General features: G+C 42.7%; 1 protein-coding gene across 1 annotated transcript; it reads right to left on the bottom strand.

Moving 5' to 3' along the window:
* Positions 1 to 1,107: 1,107 nt before the first annotated feature.
* Positions 1,108 to 23,766, bottom strand: chd1l (chromodomain helicase DNA binding protein 1 like). Its single transcript, XM_005804414.3, has 25 exons — positions 23,583 to 23,766; positions 23,270 to 23,382; positions 22,149 to 22,255; positions 21,955 to 22,066; positions 21,834 to 21,865; positions 21,544 to 21,625; positions 21,273 to 21,435; positions 19,991 to 20,146; positions 19,803 to 19,895; positions 19,620 to 19,716; positions 19,357 to 19,430; positions 17,703 to 17,813; positions 16,450 to 16,564; positions 9,045 to 9,198; positions 8,780 to 8,960; positions 8,010 to 8,155; positions 5,272 to 5,435; positions 4,973 to 5,178; positions 4,746 to 4,844; positions 4,570 to 4,640; positions 4,090 to 4,204; positions 2,981 to 3,089; positions 2,655 to 2,900; positions 2,468 to 2,549; positions 1,108 to 1,506 (listed from the first exon to the last, which is right to left on the bottom strand). Exons 1-25 carry the CDS (start codon positions 23,674 to 23,676, stop codon positions 1,387 to 1,389), a joined length of 3,042 nt encoding a protein of 1,013 aa, XP_005804471.1. The 5' UTR covers positions 23,677 to 23,766; the 3' UTR covers positions 1,108 to 1,386.
* Between the last annotated feature and the right edge of the window lie 225 nt (positions 23,767 to 23,991).

The following is a 23,991-nucleotide window of genomic DNA, read 5'->3' on the forward strand; positions in this document are numbered from 1 at the left end:
GAGCAAAGAAAGCTGCTGCACAGAAACTGTCCAGTGAGTTGGAGTGAGTGGGTTGAACTATTTAGTAAAGTAAGAAAGGTCTTGGTAACACTTTATTTGAAAGGGTGTTCATAAGACTGACGTGACATAATAACACCTGTTATGAACATGAAAGAGTCTTCATGAAGCGTCATTCGATAAATAATGACACTATTAATGCAAAGTTGACACTTTTAATGGACTTTCAATATAAATTTTAATAGAACTTTGCATCAAGAGGGTCATTATTGACCAAATAATACAAATGTTACACTTTTAATGAAACTTTGATGGCAACTTTGCATTATAGTGTCACTATTTACCAAATAACACTTCATGACAACAGTTGTAAACATTCATGAATACTCCTTGATGTTCATGACTGTTATGTTATGTTTATGACAGTGTCATAAACCCCTTCAAATAAGGTGCTACCAAAGTCTTCGTCATTGCAGAGCCCTGGAAGGTTAAGGCGGGTTTTCAAAAATGAACTCTAAAATGAACTGGTAATCTTGCTTTTTACATGTGGAAAGTCCATTACAATAGTCTGGAACGAGAGGAAATGTGAGCATGAATAAGCATCTCAAGTTCCTGTTTTGACACAAACCTTATTCATACTTCAAAAGTCCAATCTGTTGCTTGATCAGAGAAAGAAAACACGCTCTTCGGCTAAAGGGAGATATTTTTTAAGCTGGCTAATTTCTTCGTTTAGGCTCTCAAGTAAGCCAGACAGAATAATTCATAATTTTTGAAGGCACAATACAGCTGAATGTTAACATAGATCACTTTTTTGGGCTTGCTTTTTGAACAAAATTGAATACATCCACAATAGCTAAATTTAGCTATTGTGCTAATCCCTGCATATTTACACTGAAATGAATTGTGGTAATGTTGATTAATGTGCACTGTCCTAATCAAATGAGTAAAATATTGTTTACGTCGCTTTTCCAATTCATCCACACCCCTTTGTTTTGGCACTATAGTGTGTGCCTGCATTTTATTCATTCAAGCACTAAAGGCACATGTTCACAAATAATTGTCATGTCATGTGTAGGGAAGATGTTATGAGGGGGAAAAAACTACCAGATGTGCAAATAAACTGTTTATTCCAGCATGTATCTACCTTTAATAAAAGCAGCAGCCATAATTGAACTTTGAGTTAAGTGCAGGTGAGAAAACGTCATTTTCCCTTTTGGGAATTGAGTTAATTTATGAACTTCATATTCAGATTTGAATTAATCACCAGGTTTAAAAATCATTGAAATGTAGTGTACATCAACCAGCGTGCTCATAAGCTTGTCAAATGACACAATTTCAAAAATGGGATTTAATAAAATCTAATAATAATAAGAATAACGCCGTGTGTCCTCAGAGCTGATGTTGGAAGTGTGCAGTTTTGACTTGTTGTTGTTTGGAGAAGCAGGACTCCAGCCAGGCCGTCTTCACAGGAACAGCCTGCTGGTTCTTATGGACCAGATCCAGCAGCTCCTGGTTCACACAGAGCAGAGGAAAATTTCAGTGTTTAAGCGTCAAAAATTACTGCAGAACTGACACAGACGCTTGCAAAGTTATTCACACCCCCTGAGTTTCCAACCCCTTTACAGCAACAAACTTCAATGTATTTTAATGGGATTTTATAGAGCAGCACAGAGTGAAGGGTGACTGTGAAGTGAATGAAAAAATATGTTTTTCTAAATACGCAAATATCGAAAGAATGTGGCAGTCAGATGTTCAGAGTCCATTGAAACAACGCTTTATTGAGCCACCTTCACTGACAACAGAGCTGCAAGTCTTTTAGCATATTCAGACTTTTGTTTTGGAGATTAACTTGGCCATTATATTACTAATTATGGGATGCTAACGGTCACCTAATAAAGAAAATGTAATGCTAAAACTGATCCAAAAGGTACTTTAACAAAGTTCCTCATTCATCCACGAATGTGTGGGTGAATGAGTGTGATATTGTGTTTCAGGACGCAGTAAAAGTTATTTCTTTTCTTCTTTTTTTTTTTACATATTTGTTTTTTGTTTTGGTTAAATTGAACAGAATACATGTCACATTATATATGCAAAAAGTTTTGAAATGACTTTGTACTTGTTCTAATAACCTGGCATTTTAACAGCTGTGTGCCATTTTGAGGCTGTTTTGGATAAACTACAGACAGGTGGTCTCTGTTTAATAATTAGGTGGTTTCTGAAGGAGATTAGCTGCACTGGATTTAATTTAGAGGCACCAAAGTGGTGGGGGCTGAATTCAAACGCATGGTAAACTTATCAGATTTTTATTTGTTAGAACCAAATCGTCAATAATTTTCCTGCCACTTCACAATTAAATGCTGTGTTATGATGGCTTATTGCAATAAAATACTTTGAAATTGGCGGCTGTTATGTGACAAAATGTGGAAAACCTTAAGGGGTGTGAATACTTCTGCTGTAAACTTGAGCTGACCTGTATTTGGATGTGATTCTCCACCTCTGCAACAATGTGTGTGACCTCTTCACTCATGACGTCCTCCTCGTCTCCGTCATACGTAGACTTCAGCTAAGGGTTTTCTCACTCTGTTCTCCATTACAAACCTCACGCATTTACAAAAAAAACTGTCGAATTTTGCACCCAGAAGTTAGGAAAAGGATATGTGATAAGGTAGCGGGCCAACCTCTTCCGTTCTGATGCGGGAATGTTGTAGAAAAACACTCGGACTCCCTTCATGAAGCTGGGCAGCTCCGCAGGGCTGAAGCTGCGTGGCAGAGCAGACGGGCCGGGTTCTGTCTCATCCGTTGGGCCCTCTGTGCTCGGTAAAGGTGCTTGATTGGAAGCAGCAGCTGATGGTGCAGGTGTCTGATGAGAAACTGTTTTCTTGACAGCTCTGCTGTGGTAATATCTGCCATTCAGATTAAGTGAAAACTGCAGCAGCTCTGCTCAGTACGGGCTCTGCCCTGGCAGGGGAACAATGAAGGATACATGAAGGTGGGAATGCCCCTGGAGGCCAGGTGTTTTCTGATGAGCCGCTCCGTCCCGTACCAGTTGAAACCTTTGGTGGAGTGACCGATGCGAGGAAGATGAACACTGGCTAAAGATACAAAAAGAGAAAACATGCTGAACTGAAGTCTGAACAAAATAAAACTGAGCACTAAACAAGAGATGCTCAGGCTATAAATATTATCTATGAGCTATTGCATGTCTGTCTTTCTTTTTGGATCCATAGGAAGACATGATGCCTCAGAACCTACACTGAAAAAAACACAAAATCTTACCAAGTATTTTTGGTGTAGTTTCTAGTGCAAATATCTTTGTACACTTGAAATAAGACAAAAGTAACTTACAAGTAACTTTTCAGCAAGCTACGGAAGCTTGTTTTAAGACAATAAATCCTTAATATTGATGAAAAACTACTGGTCCCACTGGCAGAATATTTCACTTACAACACGGAAAAATATCTTGTTACAAGTGAAACCAGACTAAAAATACTTGGTAGGATTTTGTGTTTTTGGATGTTTTGGTGTTTTGACATGTCGAAACCTTCGGACCCTCATGCAGATTTGCTCCACTGGAACAAAGTCAATCCAAATGCGACACAAACTTTACACCACTGACCCAGCATTGACATTAGATGCCTGCATTCCTGAAGATTTACTCACCTCAGCATGATAAATGCTTGAAACTGAAACTTATGGCTTGCTCTACTTTATGATTAATTTGACTAATTAACATCTAACTTTTAAGGGGGCTTCCACAGACCACTGAAATATCATCCCATCAGTCGATCTTTAAATGAAACCAAACAGACATTATAAAGTAAGACGGCATCCTAGGCCGTACTGAAACGGTTAAATACCATTGAAGACCTTCACACCTTTGACCTCTGTATACATGCACTATTCTGAATAGAATAGCTTATAAAATGTCACCCATTCTTGAAAGACATGACATCACTTGGTGTCCCACAAATATTGCTGTACCTTAGTTACATTTAGACCTGCGTAACACATTAATCAACACACCAACAAACAAGACCACAGGAGACAAAATTCATAGTAAACTTCATAAAATTGTTCCATTCTTCCCCATACCGTTGGTTTTCTTAGCTGCAGAGTAAATCTTCTTCAGTCCTTCGTCCAAAGCACCGAGGAGGATCCCAGACAGGTTGTTGGCTTTGTCTCTTTTCTGTGCCACTATCAGGGCTAACTGGGGTGACGAGAAGGAGATTGAATCATGTTACCTCGTTATCTGATCACCGCTTGCAAGTCTGCAACCACACGAGAATCCAAGCAAGGTGCATCTTGTCATAATGAGCTCTAATATTGCAAAGATTTTGCACATCTCGCAAAACACAAGCGTGCATTTTCCAAGCAGGTCTCAGCAACTCAGTTTGAAGGTTTTATGAGATGAAACAGTCCTGCCACGACAACATTTAAAACGTGTTTAAGGCCAACTTACTTTTTTTTTTAAAGAATGTAAGATACTTTAAGACTATAGTTTAAGATACAGAAATTTATTTTATTTTTGAAGCAGTTTGGAGTTTTACAGATTGCTCTGCGAACAGAACCTGCCTGATCTCGGCCGTCCAGTCTCGACTGTTTGTCGTCGATGGGGAAGAGGAGCACATTTCCCAGCTCGAAATCTGAAACAAAGATCCGCAGGGAATTCCTGTCTCCACTAGACCACAGAGTCGAAGATGTCTAGTTGAATTACTGCTCATTTTCTTCGTCATTGCGGTTATTGTTACCTTTCATTTTCCCTGCCAACTCGTACCGCTTTCGTGGCTCATCTGATCTCACCTCCAGCGCCGTGAACAGGCCTCCTCTGCCCCACCGCCCTGAGTCATCTGCACACAAATTAACACTCTGATAAGAGGAAAATACAGCCCGAGACACGCTCCAAAGGTACTATGTTTTTGTTTATCAATTCCGTCACACAAACCATCCGGTCGCCATGGCTACATGGAGCCCTTACCAACACAGTGGACGATGATAGCATCTCCCCTCGCAGTGTGGGGATGAGTAACATCCCCCAGAACGTAGCGGATATCCGTGGAGGTTGAGTCTGTAGAGCACACGCTGATGTCATCCTCTTCCTCCTCTTCGTCTTCCTCCTCTTCTTCACTGTCTACAAGCTGCAGGCAAAGTGACTTATAGCCACAGGACTCCCACCAGGCCATTCTGCATGGTTAGCCAAGAATCAAAAATAATTTATGAGTGACAAAAAACACAGGCATGTCAGAGCCCATGATGGAACAACTACAATATCTTTACTTTTTCCTGCGCTTCTCCTCTTCCTCCTGCCTCTTTTTGTCCTCCATCATCTTGGCTCTCTTGGCTGCAGCCTCCTGCCTCCTCTGCCGCCGGAGCTCCAGCTCTGCCTCAGTGAGAGGTTTCCTCTTCCTCGCTGGAATCGCAAACGCGACTGAAAGCGAAGACTGGAAGAGAATCGAATAATCAAGGACAAACGCCTCTCTAAATAATTCCTCATGGTTTTTAAAAATGTTAATAAAACCCCAGATAGTTGGGAGTAGCACATTATTAATAAAACTGTACATGTTTGTATTTATTTATATTTCTCCATGTTGTAGACAGTAGGACCGCAGGACAGGATGTTTTTTGTCTTAGTTACTTGACTTAATTTGGTCCTGTTTTACGTTATGTCGTTTTCAATTGAAGAATCTTTGGGAAGTGTAAAATATTAATCGCTCATTTCTACCTTCCTGGACTCAACACTTTCTGCTGCAGTTATGGGTAAGCTTATTGAAATAATTTATAAACCAATCAATTGCACGACAAATTTAAATGAGCTTTAGAAAAATGTTATAATTTGTTTGATTTATGGTTTTGGTTGTGAGGATTTTATTTCAATTTTTACTTATTGTTTTTGGTTGTTTTGTTTATATATTTCGAACATTTAAAATGTCTTAATTCCAGTATTGATTGTTCTTTAGAAATGAACGTTTATTGATCTATGAGACGATGTTCTTGCATTATTATTTTCATGATGTTTAAATTACTTGAAAATAGGTCTCAAAACGACAATATTATTGTTTGTCGCAATCATTTCTTGGACAATTTATTGTCCAGAAAAATTCAAAATTCATTATCTGCCTTCGTTACTACTGCTGTTTTTAATCTTTATTTCTGTACAGCATCTTTGAGTATCTGAAAATGAAGTTCAGAGATTCTCAATTTGGATTTAGATGTTTGGACTTTGACTGGACCATTTACCCAAGAATATTGTTCTGTCCTTCGATCTATTGTATTATAAATCACCTTATACTTTTAAGTGTGTTGTCTTTTTGGAAGGTGAGACTAATCAATTAGTTTTCCCTGCTCAAGAGATTCATCATCTCCGCAGCATGATGCTGCCACCACCATGTTTCATTGTGGGGATGGTGTGTTTAGGGAAAGTTTTAGTCTCATCCAACCAGTTGCCATGTCTCCTAAATGGTCTGTGGTAACCAGCTTTTTCCTTCACCTTTGACCTTTTGGTCTTCATGGTGCTTTTGGTTCTCTAAACCTGGATTTATACAAAGATTAAATTTTACACAATTTTACTCCATTTACTATTTAGGTGACTAAAAGCCTACTGGATTTTAATGAGAATTTTTTCCCAAAAAATGTCTGACAAGTATTTTTCCCTTCACTACAAGACGCTGTAAAATTCAGACTGACACCATAAACAAAACTAGATTTGTATTTCTTAGTCTATACATGTCTAGAAAAGCAAATTACTTTTCTTGTCTTTTCTTTTTGTTTTAGATAAACAAAGGTTTTTGAAACATGGGAGACACAGAATGTGGGCCATGAGATCAAATGATCATTTGATCTTCTTCTTTTTTTCCCCCATCAGCTTTGGTGATTTCATGAGTCCACAAACTTCATTTCCTTTGCAGCTATTTCAAGTTAACTGGGACAAAACATCATCAGCTTTTCACTAAAGGAAACTGATCTCGTTTTATGCATCCGTGGCAGGAAAAGTAGAGCAAACCTCCAGGTTTCACATTATGCTAAATGTGAAACCTGGAGTGAAACGCGTTTCATTAAACAAGTCAAATCAGTCGGTCAGGTGACAGTCGGCTGAGAGCAGGTCTGTGTTTTCAGCTTTATTAGTCCAAGTGGAACACTGACATCCTGGACTCAAAAGTGGAAGCAATGAATGTTTTTTTCTTTAAGCAAAAACTAATTTAGTGGTTTGTCCTTAAGCTATAATGACTTAAATAAATAAATGATGCTGGGAGCAAAATGTTGATATTATTTTCTGATGATAACTGTTCAATGGTCATATGGAACAGATGAAAACTGCAAGGATTGACGGAAAACACTTTTAATGGGAAAATGATCTGGAATTACACTTCTTTTTTTTTCAAACTTATCTAGAGCTGAAACGATTAATCGCCTTAATCATGATTAATCGATTATTGAAATAACTAATTTAGTAATCGATTAATCGCTAGCTGGGGAACACAGAGTGTAAAACATGATATCTGGTGAGAGAAGACCACCTTCAGAGAAATACTCTACAAACTCTACAAAGAGTTTTTTGGCGGTAAAAATTTTCTGTGCAGAACTCTTTAATAAAAACATAATTTTAGCTTCAGCAACTATTGATGTGAAATTAAGCTAACTGGGCTGAGCTTTTCACTTGTTGATATTTGAAGTATTTTTGTTTAAAGTGTACACTAAAGGAATGTTCTTATTACATTTTAGGCAATAACATGTTTATTTTAAATTAATTGAATCATGTGTTGATTTGCACTTTCTCATGCATTTCTATTGTATTAAATAAGCTGGTTAAATGAAAAATTTGCAGAATGTTATTTTGATTACTTGATTAATCTACGGAATACTCAGTTACTAAAATAATCGTTAGCTGCAGCTTTATACTTATCCAGACTTGGAAAAAAACAACCTTGAATCAAATTCCAGAATTTACGAGATAGCAGAATTCCCAAATACCAGTGGAACATTTCTCTTAGTTGGAAGTGAAAGTGACAGAGTCTTACTCCAGCTTTGCGCCGCAGAGCTCGTCCCTCTCCTGCCGCTTTCTGAAACTCGGCCATCTGCTCTTCCAGGATCCGGTCAAAGCTCCTCTGGTCCTCTGAGCTCGGGTCCTTACTGTAGTCTTTCCCCTCAAAGAAGTACATGTGATCTGCAGGGTGAGACGATACGACGGTTGGATTAATCCAGGGTTGCAAATAACAATTATTTTAGTAATCAATTGATCAATTATTCTGACGATTAATCGATTAATCACGTTTTTAAAGCAAATTTGACAGATTTTTCATTGAAGCAATATTAGAAATTCATTTTAAAAAACAAATAAAGAAAAATAACTCAAATCCTTTTTTAAATAATAAACATTTTATTGCCTAAAATTTAAAAAACATGGCATTCCTTCAGTAAATCTGAAGAAGATGAAGCTGAAACTGTGCCACCTGAGGAGTTCTGACTAAAACATTCTTATTTGTGAGCCTCTATACTTCAGTATTACGATTAATCATTTACTAAACTAGTTGACGATTATTTTAATAATTGATAAATCATGATTAATTGTTCCAACCCTACATTAATCAAGCCAGGAAGTTGGGTCATGAAACAAACTGCAGACAAGAACAGGCTGATTCCTTACTGCTAAGTAGAAACTTGGACTAAACAGCTATTTTTTAAAATTGTTTTACTAACTTTTGTAGACATGTTTGAGATTAAAGATAAAAATGACAGACATATAAAATGATTAGTCATTCAGACTAATTTGTGATTTAAAATCGCTTACTCTGCTCATCGGAATCAGACTCGTTCTCCACCTCTTCTTCTAGTGGTGAGAATCCATCATCATCATCCACCCACTGACCATCCTGTGACGGGCCCAGTATCTTCTCCAGTCTGACTTCCTGTATCGAGCTCTCGTCCGACGATAAAAGCTTATCTACTCCGAACTTCAAGATCTCGCTCAGCTGTTGAGGAGAAATCAAAAAGAGAGCTGGAAGAAGATCGGAGGGATCATGTTGACGGCGTGTTTCTGTTAAAAGATCACCGACCTGCAGACCCGCCGCAGCTGACTGCGCCTGATCCAGCAAAGAGAAGCGGCCCTCTTCAATAACAGTGTTGGTGAGCTGCAGCTTGGATACGGCTCGAGAGTACATGATCTCCTCCACGGTGTCTCTCGCAAGGAGGCGGATCACTTTCACAGGCCTGGAAAACATCAGGGTTCCTCAAAGGTTATCAATCAATCAATCAATCAATCAATCAAATTTTATTTGTATAGCACATTTCAGCAGCAAGGCATTTCAAAGTGCTTTACATCATATCAAACACAGAAACACAGTGCAACATAGAATCAACAATCAAAACATGACATTAAGTCAGGTTCCATCAATAAATTTGTACTTGATTACGTTTCAAATACAAAAGAATTTGTATTTGAAATGTTTTTGTATTTGAATTTCTGTTTGAATTTGAGTGGGTTTTTAGTCGGGTTTGCATCCATAAAAGGTTTACCTGTTACACTCCTACTGTGTTATATGGAACAAAATTCCTATTGCTATTTTTATTTTTTTTACCCCTCCAGGGGGTCTTTTGTGGGCTCCAGTGTAAAACGATGTAAACAGCATTTCAATGGGCTTTTGACACAAGGCTCCATACACCTCTTTCACGGAATTTCGAGCAGGGACTCCGCCGTCCCTCATGGATTTTTGTGCAATTCTATGGTACCTGTTAGTGTCTAGAATTTACAGGGTTTGTGTTACGCGCAGTGACCCTCAGTCACTCGCCGTTTTTCTTCCAGCACTAGGCTCCGTACACCTCTTTCGTTAGAGAGACGAACTGCGGAAACGATGGTAAATATCAAACCAGAGAGGATGCCGCTTCCACATTTTACCACGGGAGGGTCAGGTCCGCTTTTCAAATCTCAAAGCCAAGCTCAAAATTTGGTAAAAAAGAAAGAAATATTTTGCATCATTAGTGAATGCGTTCAAAGCGAATAGACATGTTTAGATCTGAGCAGGGTCTTTTTCAGACAATGACTTACACACATTTATATAACCAGACAAAAATGTCTAAGGGTCTTTTTTTTTAGAAACTTCTGGACATTTTAAGTGCAAAGTCCGAACTCTTGACACTGCTTGAACAATAACAAGAGTCTTGTTGTGTTTGGATGCCAAAGATAATGAATCAACAAAATGATGAAAGTGGCTTCACATGTTCAAACTGTGCATAGGGTCATCGCTTCTTTTACTGATCTGGATCAGTTTAGATAAGCTTTATTTCAACATTCGTGGTTCTTAGACTTTTCAAATAAGGAGCATCAAAGCCTAAAGGCAAACATTTTATAGTAGACACTGAAAATTTTTATATCCATTCCTAAAAATAGCCACTTTAATGATTTTGTTTGGCAGTTTAGTTTAGCCACAGGTCGAGTTCAACCAGATTTAAAATTGGTCTAAAACCTAAACAAGGAGTACATTTAATATGAAGTACTAAGATTTTTGGTTAGGGCCACGGTCCGAAGTGGCAAAATTTCCCATAGGCTTTTGCACCGCAGTGGCTGCCACTATTCCCAAGTGGCTGCAAGAGCTCGTTTGCCACCCCGGTATTCCTTTGAATGGGCCATTTGGGCGCTTTTGGTGCCATACCGGTGCAGATGCAGTTCATGCAAAATCCCCTGGATGGAGCTCTTGTATTAGGAATAGAATCGTGTCAGATTTTCACTTTCAGCTCAGAGGGCCTGCCACCTGGGTGTTCCGACCGGTGATCCTTGGTGGCAAAGTGGGTTAGCTGGGTGTGCTAAGTGTCTGAGTGCTGGTGGTTCATGGGTAGTGTGGTCCACGGGCATTGTGGGGGATGGGGAGGCCTGCCACTTCGGTATTCTGACCTGTGTTCCTTGGTGGCAAAGTGGGTTAGCTGGGTGTGCTAAGTGTCTGAGTGCTGGTGGTTCATGGGTACTACTCTGGAGGTCCATGGGGGTGGTTCATCTGTCCTCCATGCGGGGTTATGGTGCTCCATTCCTGGGTACTTGAGCTCCATGGTGTGCCCTGGTTCTCTGGAGGTCCAAGTGTTCAGTGAAGATGTGCCCTGGTTCTCTGGAGGTCCATGGGGGTGGTTCATGGGTACTACTCTGGAGGTCCAAGGGGTGGTTCATCCAACCTCCATGCGGGGTTATGGTGCTTCATTCCTGGGTACTTGAGCTCCATGGTGTGCCCTGGTTCTCTGGAGGTCCAAGTGTTCAGTGAAGATGTGCCCTGGTTCTCTGGAGGTCCATGGGGGTGGTTCATGGGTACTACTCTGGAGGTCCAAGGGGTGGTTCATCCAACCTCCATGCGGGGTTATGGTGCTCCATTCCTGGGTACTTGAGCTCCATGGTGTGCCCTGGTTCTCTGGAGGTCCAAGTGTTCAGTGAAGATGTGCCCTGGTTCTCTGGAGGTCCATGGGGGTGGTTCATCTGTCCTCCATGCGGGGTTATGGTGCTCCATTCCTGGGTACTTAACCTCCATGAGTCCCCCTGGTTCTCTGGAGGTCCATGGGGGTGGTTCATCTGCCCTCCATGCGGGGTTATGGTGCTCCATTCCTGGGTACTTAACCTCCATGAGTCCCCCTGGTTCTCTGGAGGTCCATGGGGGTGGTTCATCTGTCCTCCATGCGGGGTTATGGTGCTCCATTCCTGGGTACTTGAGCACCATGATGTGCCCTGGTTCTCTGGAGGTCCAAGTACTTAACCTCCATGAGTCCCCCTGGTTCTCTGGAGGTCCATAGGGGTGGTTCATTCAACCTCCATGCGGGGTTATGGTGCTCCATTCCTGGGTACCTGAGCTCCATGATGTGCCCTGGTTCTCTGGAGGTCCAAGTACTTAAGCTCCATAAGTCCTCCTGGTTCTCTGGAGGTCCAGGGGCTGTTTCATCCAACCTCCATGCGGGGTTATGGTGCTCCATTCCTGGGTACTTAACCTCCATGAGTCCCCCTGGTTCTCTGGAGGTCCAAGTACTTAAGCTCCATGAGTCCCCCTGGTTCTCTGGAGGTCCAGGGGCTGGTTCATCCAACCTCCATGCGGGGTTATGGTGCTCCATTCCTGGGTACTTAACCTCCATGAGTCCCCCTGGTTCTCTGGAGGTCCAAGTACTTAAGCTCCATGAGTCCCCCTGGTTCTCTGGAGGTCCAGGGGCTGGTTCATCCAACCTCCATGCGGGGTTATGGTGCTCCATTCCTGGGTACTTAACCTCCATGAGTCCCCCTGGTTCTCTGGAGTTCCAAGTACTTAAGCTCCATGAGTCCCCCTGGTTCTCTGGAGGTCCAGGGGCTGGTTCATCCAACCTCCATGCGGGGTTATGGTGCTCCATTCCTGGGTACTTAACCTCCATGAGTCCCCCCTGGTTGTCTGGAGGTCCAAGGGGTCTGTCTCCCAACCTCCATGCGGGGTTATGGTGCTCCATTCCTGGGTACTTTAGCTCCATGAGTCCCCCTGGTTCTCTGGAGGTCCATGGGGGTGGTTCATCTGCCCTCCATGCGGGCTTTCAGTGCCCTAGCCCTGGGTAAATGAGCTCCATGAGTCCCCCCTGGTTGTCTGGAGGTCCAAGGGGTCTGTCTCCCAACCTCCATGCGGGGTTATGGTGCTCCATTCCTGGGTACTTTAGCTCCATGAGTCCCCCTGGTTCTCTGGAGGTCCATGGGGGTGGTTCATCTGCCCTCCATGCGGGCTTTCAGTGCCCTAGCCCTGGGTAAATGAGCTCCATGAGTCCCCCCTGGTTGTCTGGAGGTCCAAGGGGTCTGTCTCCCAACCTCCATGCGGGGTTATGGTGCTCCATTCCTGGGTACTTTAGCTCCATGAGTCCCCCTGGTTCTCTGGAGGTCCATGGGGGTGGTTCATCTGCCCTCCATGCGGGCTGTCAGTGCCCTAGCCCTGGGTAAATGAGCTCCATGAGTCCCCCCTGGTTGTCTGGAGGTCCAAGGGGTCTGTCTCCCAACCTCCATGCGGGGTTATGGTGCTCCATTCCTGGGTACAGAAGCTCCATGAGTCCCCCCTGGTTGTCTGGAGGTCCAAGGGGTCTGTCTCCCAACCTCCATGCGGGGTTATGGTGCTCCATTCCTTGGCAAAGCCCCCCCAGAGCAGGGGGTCATCAGAGGAGGTTGTGCCTGGTTTCGTTTATTCTTCCAAGTGTGTGTGATGACCGGAGCCCACCTTTGGCCCAATAAATGCGCGGGACCCCCCCTTAAAGCCCCCGTGAATGTTGGTTCCCATTTGGCATCAATGCATTTGAAAGTGATACCCGGATGGCAAGTCCTGCAGCTCAGCGTCCCAAGCTGGTATCGAACCAGGCTCTGCCGGGTGGGAGGCAAGCTTCTTAACCATTGTGCCACGGGGAAGCCAGGGTCAATGTGCCCAGATGGCAGAGCATTTATATTGAAATGTGGCAAGCCCCAATGGTGCCGAATACCCATTTGGCAAGCCCATGTTCACAAAGGGAGCCTTACCAGGGGCGCGAGACTCTGGGCCATGCATGCTGGTGGGTCTAGTCCGCGGAGGGGTGCTTAAGTGTGGGGTACCCATGTTCGAACGGTCCTTAAGTGTTGGTCCCCAAAGTGGCAAGCCTCCCATTGATATAAACACCCAGGTGGCAAGCCCCATGTACTCGAATACCCAGGTGGCAACCCTCCCATTGACATAAACACCCAGGTGGCAAGCCCCATGTTCACGAATACCCAGGTGGCAAGCCCCCATTGTCATAAACACCCAAGTGGCAACCCCCCATGTTCACGAATACCCAAGTGGCAAGCCCCCATTGTCATAAACACCCAAGTGGCAACCCCCCATGTTCACGAATACCCAAGTGGCAAGCCCCCATTGTCATAAACACCCAGGTGGCAAGCCCCATGTACTCGAATACCCAGGTGGCAACCCTCCCATTGACATAAACACCCAGGTGGCAAGCCCCATGTTCACGAATACCCAGGTGGCAAGCCCCCATTGTCATAAACACCCAGGTGGCAAGCCCCATGTACTCGAATACCCAGGTGGCAACCCTCCCATTGACATAAACACCCAGGTGGCAAGCCCCATGTTCACGAATACCCAGGTGGCAAGCCCCCATTGTCATAAACACCCAGGTGGCAAGCCCCATGTACTCGAATACCCAGGTGGCAACCCTCCCATTGACATAAACACCCAGGTGGCAGCCTATGTTCACAAAGGGAGCCTTACCAGGGGCACGAGACTCTGGGCCATGCGTACTGGTGGGTGTAGTCCGCGGAGGGGTGCTTAAGTGTGGGGTACCCAGGTTCGAAGGGTGCTTAAGTGTGGGTCCACAAAGTGGCAAGACCCCCATAGTCCTAAACACCCATTTGGCTTAAGTCTGGGTCCCCAGGTTTGAATGGTGCTTAAGTGTTGGTCCCCCAAGTGGCAACACCCCCGTGGTCATATACCCCCATTTGGCAAGTTTGGGTACCCAGGTTGGGACGGTGCTTAACCCTAAGTGTGGGATACCCAGGTTCGAAGGGTGCTTAAGTGTGGGTCCACAAAGTGGCAAGACCCCCATAGTCCTAAACACCCATTTGGCTTAAGTCTGGGTCCCCAGGTTTGAATGGTGCTTAAGTGTTGGTCCCCCAAGTGGCAACACCCCCGTGGTCATATACCCCCATTTGGCAAGTTTGGGTACCCAGGTTGGGACGGTGCTTAACCCTAAGTGTGGGATACCCAGGTTCGAAGGGTGCTTAAGTGTGGGTCCACAAAGTGGCAAGACCCCCATAGTCCTAAACACCCATTTGGCTTAAGTCTGGGTCCCCAGGTTTGAATGGTGCTTAAGTGTTGGTCCCCCAAGTGGCAACACCCCCGTGGTCATATACCCCCATTTGGCAAGTTTGGGTACCCAGGTTGGGACGGTGCTTAACCCTAAGTGTGGGATACCCAGGTTCGAAGGGTGCTTAAGTGTGGGTCCACAAAGTGGCAAGACCCCCATAGTCCTAAACACCCATTTGGCTTAAGTCTGGGTCCCCAGGTTTGAATGGTGCTTAAGTGTTGGTCCCCCAAGTGGCAACACCCCCGTGGTCATATACCCCCATTTGGCAAGCCCCATACCCTATCCCTGGGTAAAGGAGCTCCATGAGTCCCCCTGGTTCTCTGGAGGTCCAGGGGCTGTTTCATCCAACCTCCATGCGGGGTTATGGTGCTCCATTCCTGGGTAAAGGAGCTCCATGAGTCCCCCCCTGGTTCTCTGGAGGTCCAAGGGGTCTGTCACCCAACCTCCATGCGGGCTTTGGGTGCCCTATCCCTGGGTAAATGAGCTCCATGATCTGCCCTGGTCCCCAAGTGGCAAGCCCCCATTGACATAAACACCCAGGTGGCAAGCCCCCATGTTCACGAATACCCAGGTGGCAAGCCCCCATTGTCATAAACACCCAATTGGCAAGCCCCAATGGAGTGAAATGTGACAAAGTGTCAGTTGTATGGGTAAAAATACCCAAGTGGCAACACCCCCATTGATGGAATACCCATGTGGCAAGTTCGGGTCCAATACCCAAATGGCAGTTTTCCCCATTGAGATAAACACCGAGATGGCAACGATGCCATCTGGTGGCAGAAACACGTTACTACAGCGAATCTTGCCACGAGGGAGCAAAAACCATGATTTTCGTGAAAAGTTTGTCCTCTTTGGGGGTCTCTGACGGGGAGACCGGGGGTCTTAAAAATCGTTAGGGGGGGTCATAGGGGTAACGAGGGATAACCGGATTTTTAGAGACTGACCCCGTAACCCTACGACCTAGGGTTAGCCCTCCAGAATTTTTAGAAAAAGGCCCTTTTTTCCTCCCAAATGTACACTTTTTTGGCCCTGGCCCTAAGTAGGGTTAGAAAATGTAAGAAGTATCCTTAATTTTCCTTTTTCCATACTTATCAAGATTTGGAAAATTTTGCCAAAAGTAAATTCTATATGTTCACACACTTTTCCTCCATAGGAATCCTGCGAGTCTACATAATTTTCGCCATTTGCTCTGAACCTAAAAAGTATGAAAAGACGGGGGAGTAGATCAACAGAGAAGATAACTTAATTATTAAACATAATTATTTCAGCGCTACACTGGTTGTGTCTCATTTGAATAAAAACTCAACTTAAAATAAATGGTAACCCATAAAAGCATCAGTCTGAAGAGAAAGGTCAGCGTTTTAGATGACGTTTCATTCAGCAGGTAGCCTGAATGTTTCTAGTAGTTTCCATCAAGGTTGTCAGAGCACAATGCTGAGCTGTGAACAGGAAGAGCTCTTTCACACCAAGAGGCAGATAACACTCCTGGCAGCTACAGATAACATTACTGGCATGAACAGGTCTACTTTCCCACACTTGCGAAAGCAATATCTGAAAATAAAAGGGAAGTCTTTCTTATGTAGAGTAAAATGCATTAATGCCAGTAACCAGATAGATTGTTTGCCATGCAGCTTCGTTGGAATGTTCAAAGTGCATCACCTGTTCTGGCCAATCCGATGGCAGCGCGCCGCGGCCTGCAGGTCGTTTTGGGGGTTGAAGTCACTGTCCACGAAAATAACAGTGTCAGCAGCTGTAAGGTTGAGGCCAACTCCGCCTGAAAGGACGGCGTTGTAAAGAGAAAACAGAGATCATCTAAAGAGTCCAAACTTTCAGGTCTGACCGTTTCTGTGCTTCAGGATTTACAGCACAAAGCGTTAAAAAATGCCCTGCTGTATGGATTAAAAGGCCATAGAAACTGGAAACTTATACTGGAACTTATTTTTGTTAAAGATCCTTCAATAAGCTGCTAAGTGATTACGTCAGCTTTTTTTTACTACTATTATTATTTTTTAACATGGCATCTCAGTAGTTGCATACTTTGAGCTAAGTGTGACTGTAGTGTGCAGTTGGGACATTTATAAAGCTTGAAGAAAGCGAAAGCTGTGACAGGAAATCGCCCTTGTTTCCCTCTGTTGAAAAAAAAACAACAACTTCTGGCCTTGTTAGCACCAGACTAACATTCTGCTGCAGATCATATCGTTGTCTGATCCGTCCCTTTTCCTGTTTCTGCGTATTCTAGAAACTCAAAGTTTACGGACACGGTGTCTTGCAAGAGACCCCTTGAACTTTTTCACATTCTATAATGTTGCAACCGCATACATCAATGTGCTCAGATTGTGAGAGATGAGCCAACAAAAAAACAGTAGCACACAATGCTAAGGTAAAAGAAAAGTGGACTTATGGATTCCCCAAACTTTCAACATGTCTTAAAAATAGCAGTGTGGTCTGCAGTTACACGCTATACCGAATCATAATATCAGTATGTGCAATATTGCACCATGCGATATTGAGGAGGATGTGTGGTAATTCCAGTCTCTCGATGTGTCAGGCTGAAAATATGCATAGAAATAACGAAAGCAACGTTTTACTTTCCTTCAACTTTGGAATTTTTTAAAATCTGTTTTGTAAAATTTTAATAAAACTGACAGCGGTTTTAGTTTAACGTTATGAAGTTCACTTTTTCACTTTTGCAAGGCACCGTATGCAGAAAGGATCACTTTTAAAACAACAAATTTAAATGAAGCAGAATTATGCTTCATTTTGCAGCAATCTGGGTGCTGCAAAATAAAAGTGAAAGGATAACAATGTCTGTAAACCGAGTTACTATGTAACAAAAGGCGAAAATCCAAGACATGGAACATTTTTCTAGCTTTTCATTCTGTATTTTAAACAAATAAATAAATTCCAGTCACCTGCTTTAGTGCTGAGCAAAAACACAAAGATATCTTTGCTGCTGAAGTTCTTCACAGCAAGGTTTCGCTCTTCGCCTCGAACCGACCCATCCATGCGTTCGTAGCTGTAACCTGAACAGAAAAACTAATTAAGGTGCATGGCAAGGATTAAGCACAGAAAACTGTCACTTGGCGAGAAGCGAGGCACATCCTGCATCGGTTGCTAGGGAAACACAGGACTAATAAACTTTTCAGCCTGTGATCCCCTATTTGCAACATAGTAACCTCCTAAAAGTTCACATATTATAATAATATAAGTAAAATAATTGTATGTATTTTAATATGAATTTATTTATTTATAAATGATACAAAATATAAATGTTGCCTTGCAGCAAGAAGGTCCTGGGTTCGATGCCCTGCTGGCGTCTTTCTGCACGGAGTTTGCATGTTCTCCCTGTGTATGCGTGGGTTCTCTCCGGGTTCTCCGGCTTCCTCCCACAGTCCAAAAACATGGCTGTTAGGTAAATTGGTCTTTCTAAATTCTCCCTAGGTGTGAGTGTGTGTGTGCATGGTTATCTGCCTCCGTGTTGCCCTGCGACAGACTGGCGACCTGTCCAGGGTGACCCTGCCTCTCGCCCAGAACGTTAGCTAGAGATAGACACCAGCAACCCTCCTGACCCCACTAGGGACAAGGGTGTTAGAAAATGGATGGATGGATGCTAATCATTTAATGAGACACTGACACTTAATGGGACATTAAATCAACAACAACATATATTGCTATAGACAACTGATCAGTATCAACAGACAATACGTCTGATAGAATATTCAATATTGTCACCTTCCTAAAATAATGGACAAAAGTGTTTTTTTTGCCTAAAACGTCTTTAGGAAAGAAAGAGATGGTGACTTTTTTTTTGGCAAAACGTGACGTAGGCCATTATCTTAGGAAGGTGACGACATACAAAATATTCACTAAACTCTGATCCGAACCGCACGGCATTCTGGGAGATGTAAGCAGATGAAAGGCTTTTACCGCTTGGACCTCTCACGGCCAGCTAAGCTAAGTTGGTGGCATCAACTAACTCACACACTGTTTGGTTGCCTAGCAACTCACTCACATAATGGTAACGTGCACAGCAGCAGTTTCATGTTTTGCCACTGAGACTCATTACTGATTAAAAATTTAAAAAACAACCACATGGAGTGAAAATTACTGATAAAACAGAAAGGGCACGCAGGCCACCAGTTTTCCTGTGATTTAGTTATTTCAACCTCATACCAATCAATAATTATTGATATTGAATGATGTAAAATGTTTAAATTGTGGTACGTTTTTTTTTGCCATTTCGTCCACAAATATTAGGATATTAATGTACTTATTTAATTTTCACCCAGTTGGCTCTACGTTCACCTCCGGGGGTCAAATCATATGATTCTGATTAACCTTTTGCGACCCCCCACTTGGTGTCTCACAGAACCTGAATCAACACAGCAGTCCTGTCTCTGTATTGCAGACAAAGCTTTTTAGTGCAAAATAAATGAACTAATAATGTTGAGTAAAGTTTTAAAATGATAGAATAGGGTGTTGATACGCTTGAAAAGGCAAGTAACATAAATTGTGAGAATTACATTGACAGATGATGTCCAGACTTGTGTATTTTGTCCCACTCACCTCTGTACTCCATGTAGTCCTGAAGGATGTCCAGCATCCTCGTCATCTGAGAGAACAACAGGACACGGTGGCCCCTTCAACCAAAGCAAAATGGAGAACTGTAAGATCATATCTGCTGAAGGGGTGTCCAGATTTTTCAACTTAGATTAAATTTGTTGCCTTCGTATTTAGAAATGCAGTAAACATCCCAGCAAACACAGACCCGACAGAGCTTAAAATGCCACTAGAGGGAGCCAAACAATAAGCATCGTGGATGTGCCCACCCTGCGTGTAGAAAGGCCAGGATGCTGTCCAGCAGGCACAGCTTTCCACTGGCTTCGATGAGGTGATCCCCGATCTGGAAGGGCTCCGGTTCCACCCCTAAAAACAGGAAGGATGGAGAGAATCACTCAGACGCAACTCCAGCTTCTACAACCGAACCCCAGATGCATTTCGCCGCGTCTCACCGTCAAACAGGTATGGGTGGTCGACGCACTTTCTCAAATTCACCAAGATGTTCAGAAGTCTGTTCTTGCTGCCTTGCTCGTTTACAAAAGCGTCTGAAATTTTCAACGCAGAGAGAGATAGGTTGATTTTTTTGTTTTGTTTTACAAATATCACCTTTGTTGCCAAGTGTCAGAACGCTGCGACTCACCATAATCCCGCATTAGAATGGCTTTGTAGTATTTCTTCTGCAAAGCTGACATGCCGTGGTACACCACCAGCTCTGTCTTCTTGGGCAGATCAAAAGCCACCTCTGACTTTACTCTACGGAGCAGAAAAGGCTCCAAGATGCTTTGAAGCTCTGAAGCTAGCAGACACGAAACATTGTATTATACTTATGTATCTTTTAACATGTCAACCTGAATCCTTTGTAGATAAGTAATAATATTTTGTTCAAACTAACCCCTTGAACCTCTTCCACAATGCACAACATGTGATAGACCAACACAAAGCGGTGCATGTTATGAAGAGAAAGAAAAAAAAAAGGCTACATGGTTTCGACAATGGAATTAGAAACGGTTTTCAACACAGAAGAACAGGAATTGTGTCAATTGGTAACTTCTTATCGGAGCGGACAGAAGACACATGCAGGATACTTCTAGGTTCAGTCCTGGGATTCCTCACGTTTCATTCCTACATGTGTACAGTCTTTCCACTGGCTCCCTGTAGCTCAAAGAATAGACTACAAAATACTGTTGTTAGTTTATAAATCACTGAACGTAGCAGCACAACATTGAAGATCTGCTGTTGTCATAGCAACCTTCCAGACCTCTCAGGTCTTCTGGTTCTGGTTCTGCTCTGCGTCCCCAGAATCAGAACCAAACATGGAGACGCAGCATTCCAATCTGGAACAAACTTCCAGAAAACTGCAAAACAGCTGAAACACTGACTTCCTTTAATTCTACCTGTTTTCCACCTGTTTAGAGTTGCCTCTGATTAGCAGTTAGTGGAACATTAGTGAATATTGATGTGCATTTTGGTTGATGATTTTAACAATGGCATCAGACACCAACTTTATAATGTTTATATGAGATAAAGTCCTGCTGCTTAAATGTGCTACACAACTAAACATCATTATTATTATTATTATTATTATTATTATTATTATTATTATTATTATTATTATTATTATTATTATTATTATTATTATTATTATCTTGTTTCACAAATAAAAGTCTGAAAAGTATGGCATGCATTTGTGCTCAGGACCAATTACTCCAATGACACCTCTAAATAAAAGCCAATGCAATCAACTGCTCTCAGAACCCACCAAATTAGTAAACAGAGACTAAACGCTGAGGGTTCACTTTCCAACAGGTCAATGATCTTTTGTGTCGGTTTATCACATAAAACAACATTAAAGTTTATGGTTGTAATGTTTAAATATACTTTTACTCTGTATACACGAGTCGCATTGTAATTTTAAAGCATACCCAGAGCAGGTCGACTTCGCACATCGGAGTAGGAGCTGACAAAGTTGTCAGCCTCTTCCGGTGTGAAGACGCTGGGCTGAATGAAGCTCAGCAGGGAGTAGAGCTCCTGCAGGTTGTTCTGAACGGGAGTCCCTGTGAGCAGGAGTCTGAAACCAACTGAAAACTGAGCAAGAAACACACAAGCCAACAGAGCTGATGTTCAGAGAAAGTACGAATGAGAAACATTAGAAGACAAAGCAGTGAAGAGGCTCTTCAAGACACGATGCAGTACCTCTGTCAAGGTTTTGTGCAGCAGAGAGTTTTGGTTCTTCAGCCGGTGAGCTTCGTCCACAACGAGCACCTCCCACCTCCACCTGAGGAGGAGCAACGTGTAAAAATGAGAGGAAATGGAGGGACGCGTCATACAGTGATCGCACAAGCAGGCTTTATAGATTCGCCGGTCCCACAAAGTCAGCAGAAATCATTCCACTCACAGCCGTTCTTTGGTCTCTTTAACAATCCACACCCACCTCAGTCACAACTCAAACGTCAACAAAGCCAAGTGAGCGAGAACCCACTGACCTTTTCAAGAACGATGCATCTTTGAGGCACAGCTGCGAATGAAATAATGACATGTATACATGTTCAAGGTCCAAGCCAACGAAACTTTCAGCCATTTTGTTTTCGCCCAGCAGACGCAGACCTCGTACGTGGTGAGCAGAACCTGGAAGTCCTGAGCGGTTTTTTCCCTCTGAATCTCAGCCCGTCTCTCTTTGTCTCCTTTGTAGCACAGCACAGTCAGAGACGGGGCAAAGCTGCGAAATGAGTTACAACTGGAATAATTTATACAGGAAGCATTTACAGATGGGGCTAAAGCACCGACAGATTTGATTCTACCTTTCCAACTCCTTTCTCCAGTTCTCCATGACAGACAGGGGGCTCAGCACCAGAAACGGACCTTTCTTCCCCAGAGCTCCTGACTCGTACACCAGCAGAGAGATGGTCTGGAGAAGAAGTTCATTAAATGTGCACAAAAGAAGCAGAACTGGGAATTGTTCCTCCTGTTTCCAAACAACAGATTTAATGTCTTGACATTCTGCACTCTTTTGGAGGTTTCCACAGAAATTCAAACTGAAACTTTAACAAAAATAAAAAAGAGAGAAAAGTGGAGAACAGCAACAAGGAGTTCTGATTACTTTCAACAAACCAACAGATTTCCTGGCAAATCTCAAGAAATTTGAGAACTGAACTGTAATTTTATCTGCTCAACTAAATCCAGTTTTAGCAGAACATCGATAACTTATGAGACGTGTTTTCCACAATAATAAAAATGCATTTACTTCTTTCTGACTAGGGGTTGGCATTTATCATACAGTTTATCATTTATCACTAAAAGAAATTCTTATTACACAAATTTTGATTTATTGTTCTCAATTTTCTGTTACAAAAATTTTTTACTAAAACATTATTTTTAACCATTTTCTCCACTGTTCTTTGCCACAAGAGCATCAATAAATATCAGTAAATTCAAAAATATGATTACATGAAGCTCCTGTGCGCAGTTTGGTGATAAAAAAAAAAAAAATCAAATTTTTTGAAATAAGTGGCATCCTGCAGAAGCTAGTTTCAAATAGGAATAGCAGCATTTGTGTTTGTGGGGCTATGAATGATGTATCATGCAGTCACAGGGATACAGTTAATTTTTAAAAAATGATGAAATAGCTTTTTATTGTCGCTTTAGTAAGGCAGAATGTCATGACAAAATTCTAAGTCCATACCACCCACTTCTATTACTGGCACCATAGTGTTTTGCAAGCGAGAATAATGCACGCAATGTGTATAGCTCACAAACAAAATAAATTACAAACTCTGAAACATGCAAACAATGGTCCTACAGCTTTGATATCGTGTTAAGACATACCAAAACAATTGCACTAAGGAGACTCATATAGTCTAAAATTGCTGCCCAGACCTTACATAGTCAATATGGAAGGTAAGTTGATGAATCTTAAGCACACCTGGCAGGTTTTACCCAAACCCATCTCATCCCCTAAGATGCAGCCCTGCTGGTCGCTGAGGCTCTGGGTCAGCCACTGCACCCCGTCCAGCTGGTAGGCTCTCAGCTGTATCCCTGGAAACAAGCAGGTCACCCCAAGCTGTCACTAGCAAACCACTCGTCCACAGACACGTACAGGTTTTAAAAACCACAGAACTGAGTTCTATAAACACATAGTGACAATAGTTTATAACTAAAGGGAGCGCTGGGTCACTGTTTGAATGAACGTATACAAAGTTTGTAACTTCTCTACGACAGTCAACGAGCCTCCGTACCTCGTAAACCAAACGTCTGCAGGTCGCGCTGACTGAGAGCCGTCTTCTTTTTCTCGGTTATGGTGTTTCTTATTTTCCCCAATATGTCAGACATGTTGAAAGGAACAGAATGCGTTTATATGTCACAGTGTTGCAAACATGTACAGCTCTCGCTCTGTTTTTCAGTGGAAGACTTCCTGGTTGGGTGACGTGACGGCGCAGAAAGCGCGAGCGCGCTTTTTAAAGGGGCAGTGTTATGTTATGTGTTTTCCAGCCACATTGAATCACAATCAAGTAACTGTGTTACCTTCAGTTATTATAAATATGCTATATATGTTAATTCTTTCACAACATTTTTTACCAGCGTTACACTGAGAAGTAGTTAATATATCGAGCTCAGCAGATGCTCAGTTGCTAATTGCTGCTGGCT

Source organism: Xiphophorus maculatus, chromosome 9, assembly GCF_002775205.1.
Source record: "Xiphophorus maculatus strain JP 163 A chromosome 9, X_maculatus-5.0-male, whole genome shotgun sequence".
Taxonomy (NCBI): Eukaryota; Metazoa; Chordata; class Actinopteri; order Cyprinodontiformes; family Poeciliidae; genus Xiphophorus; species Xiphophorus maculatus.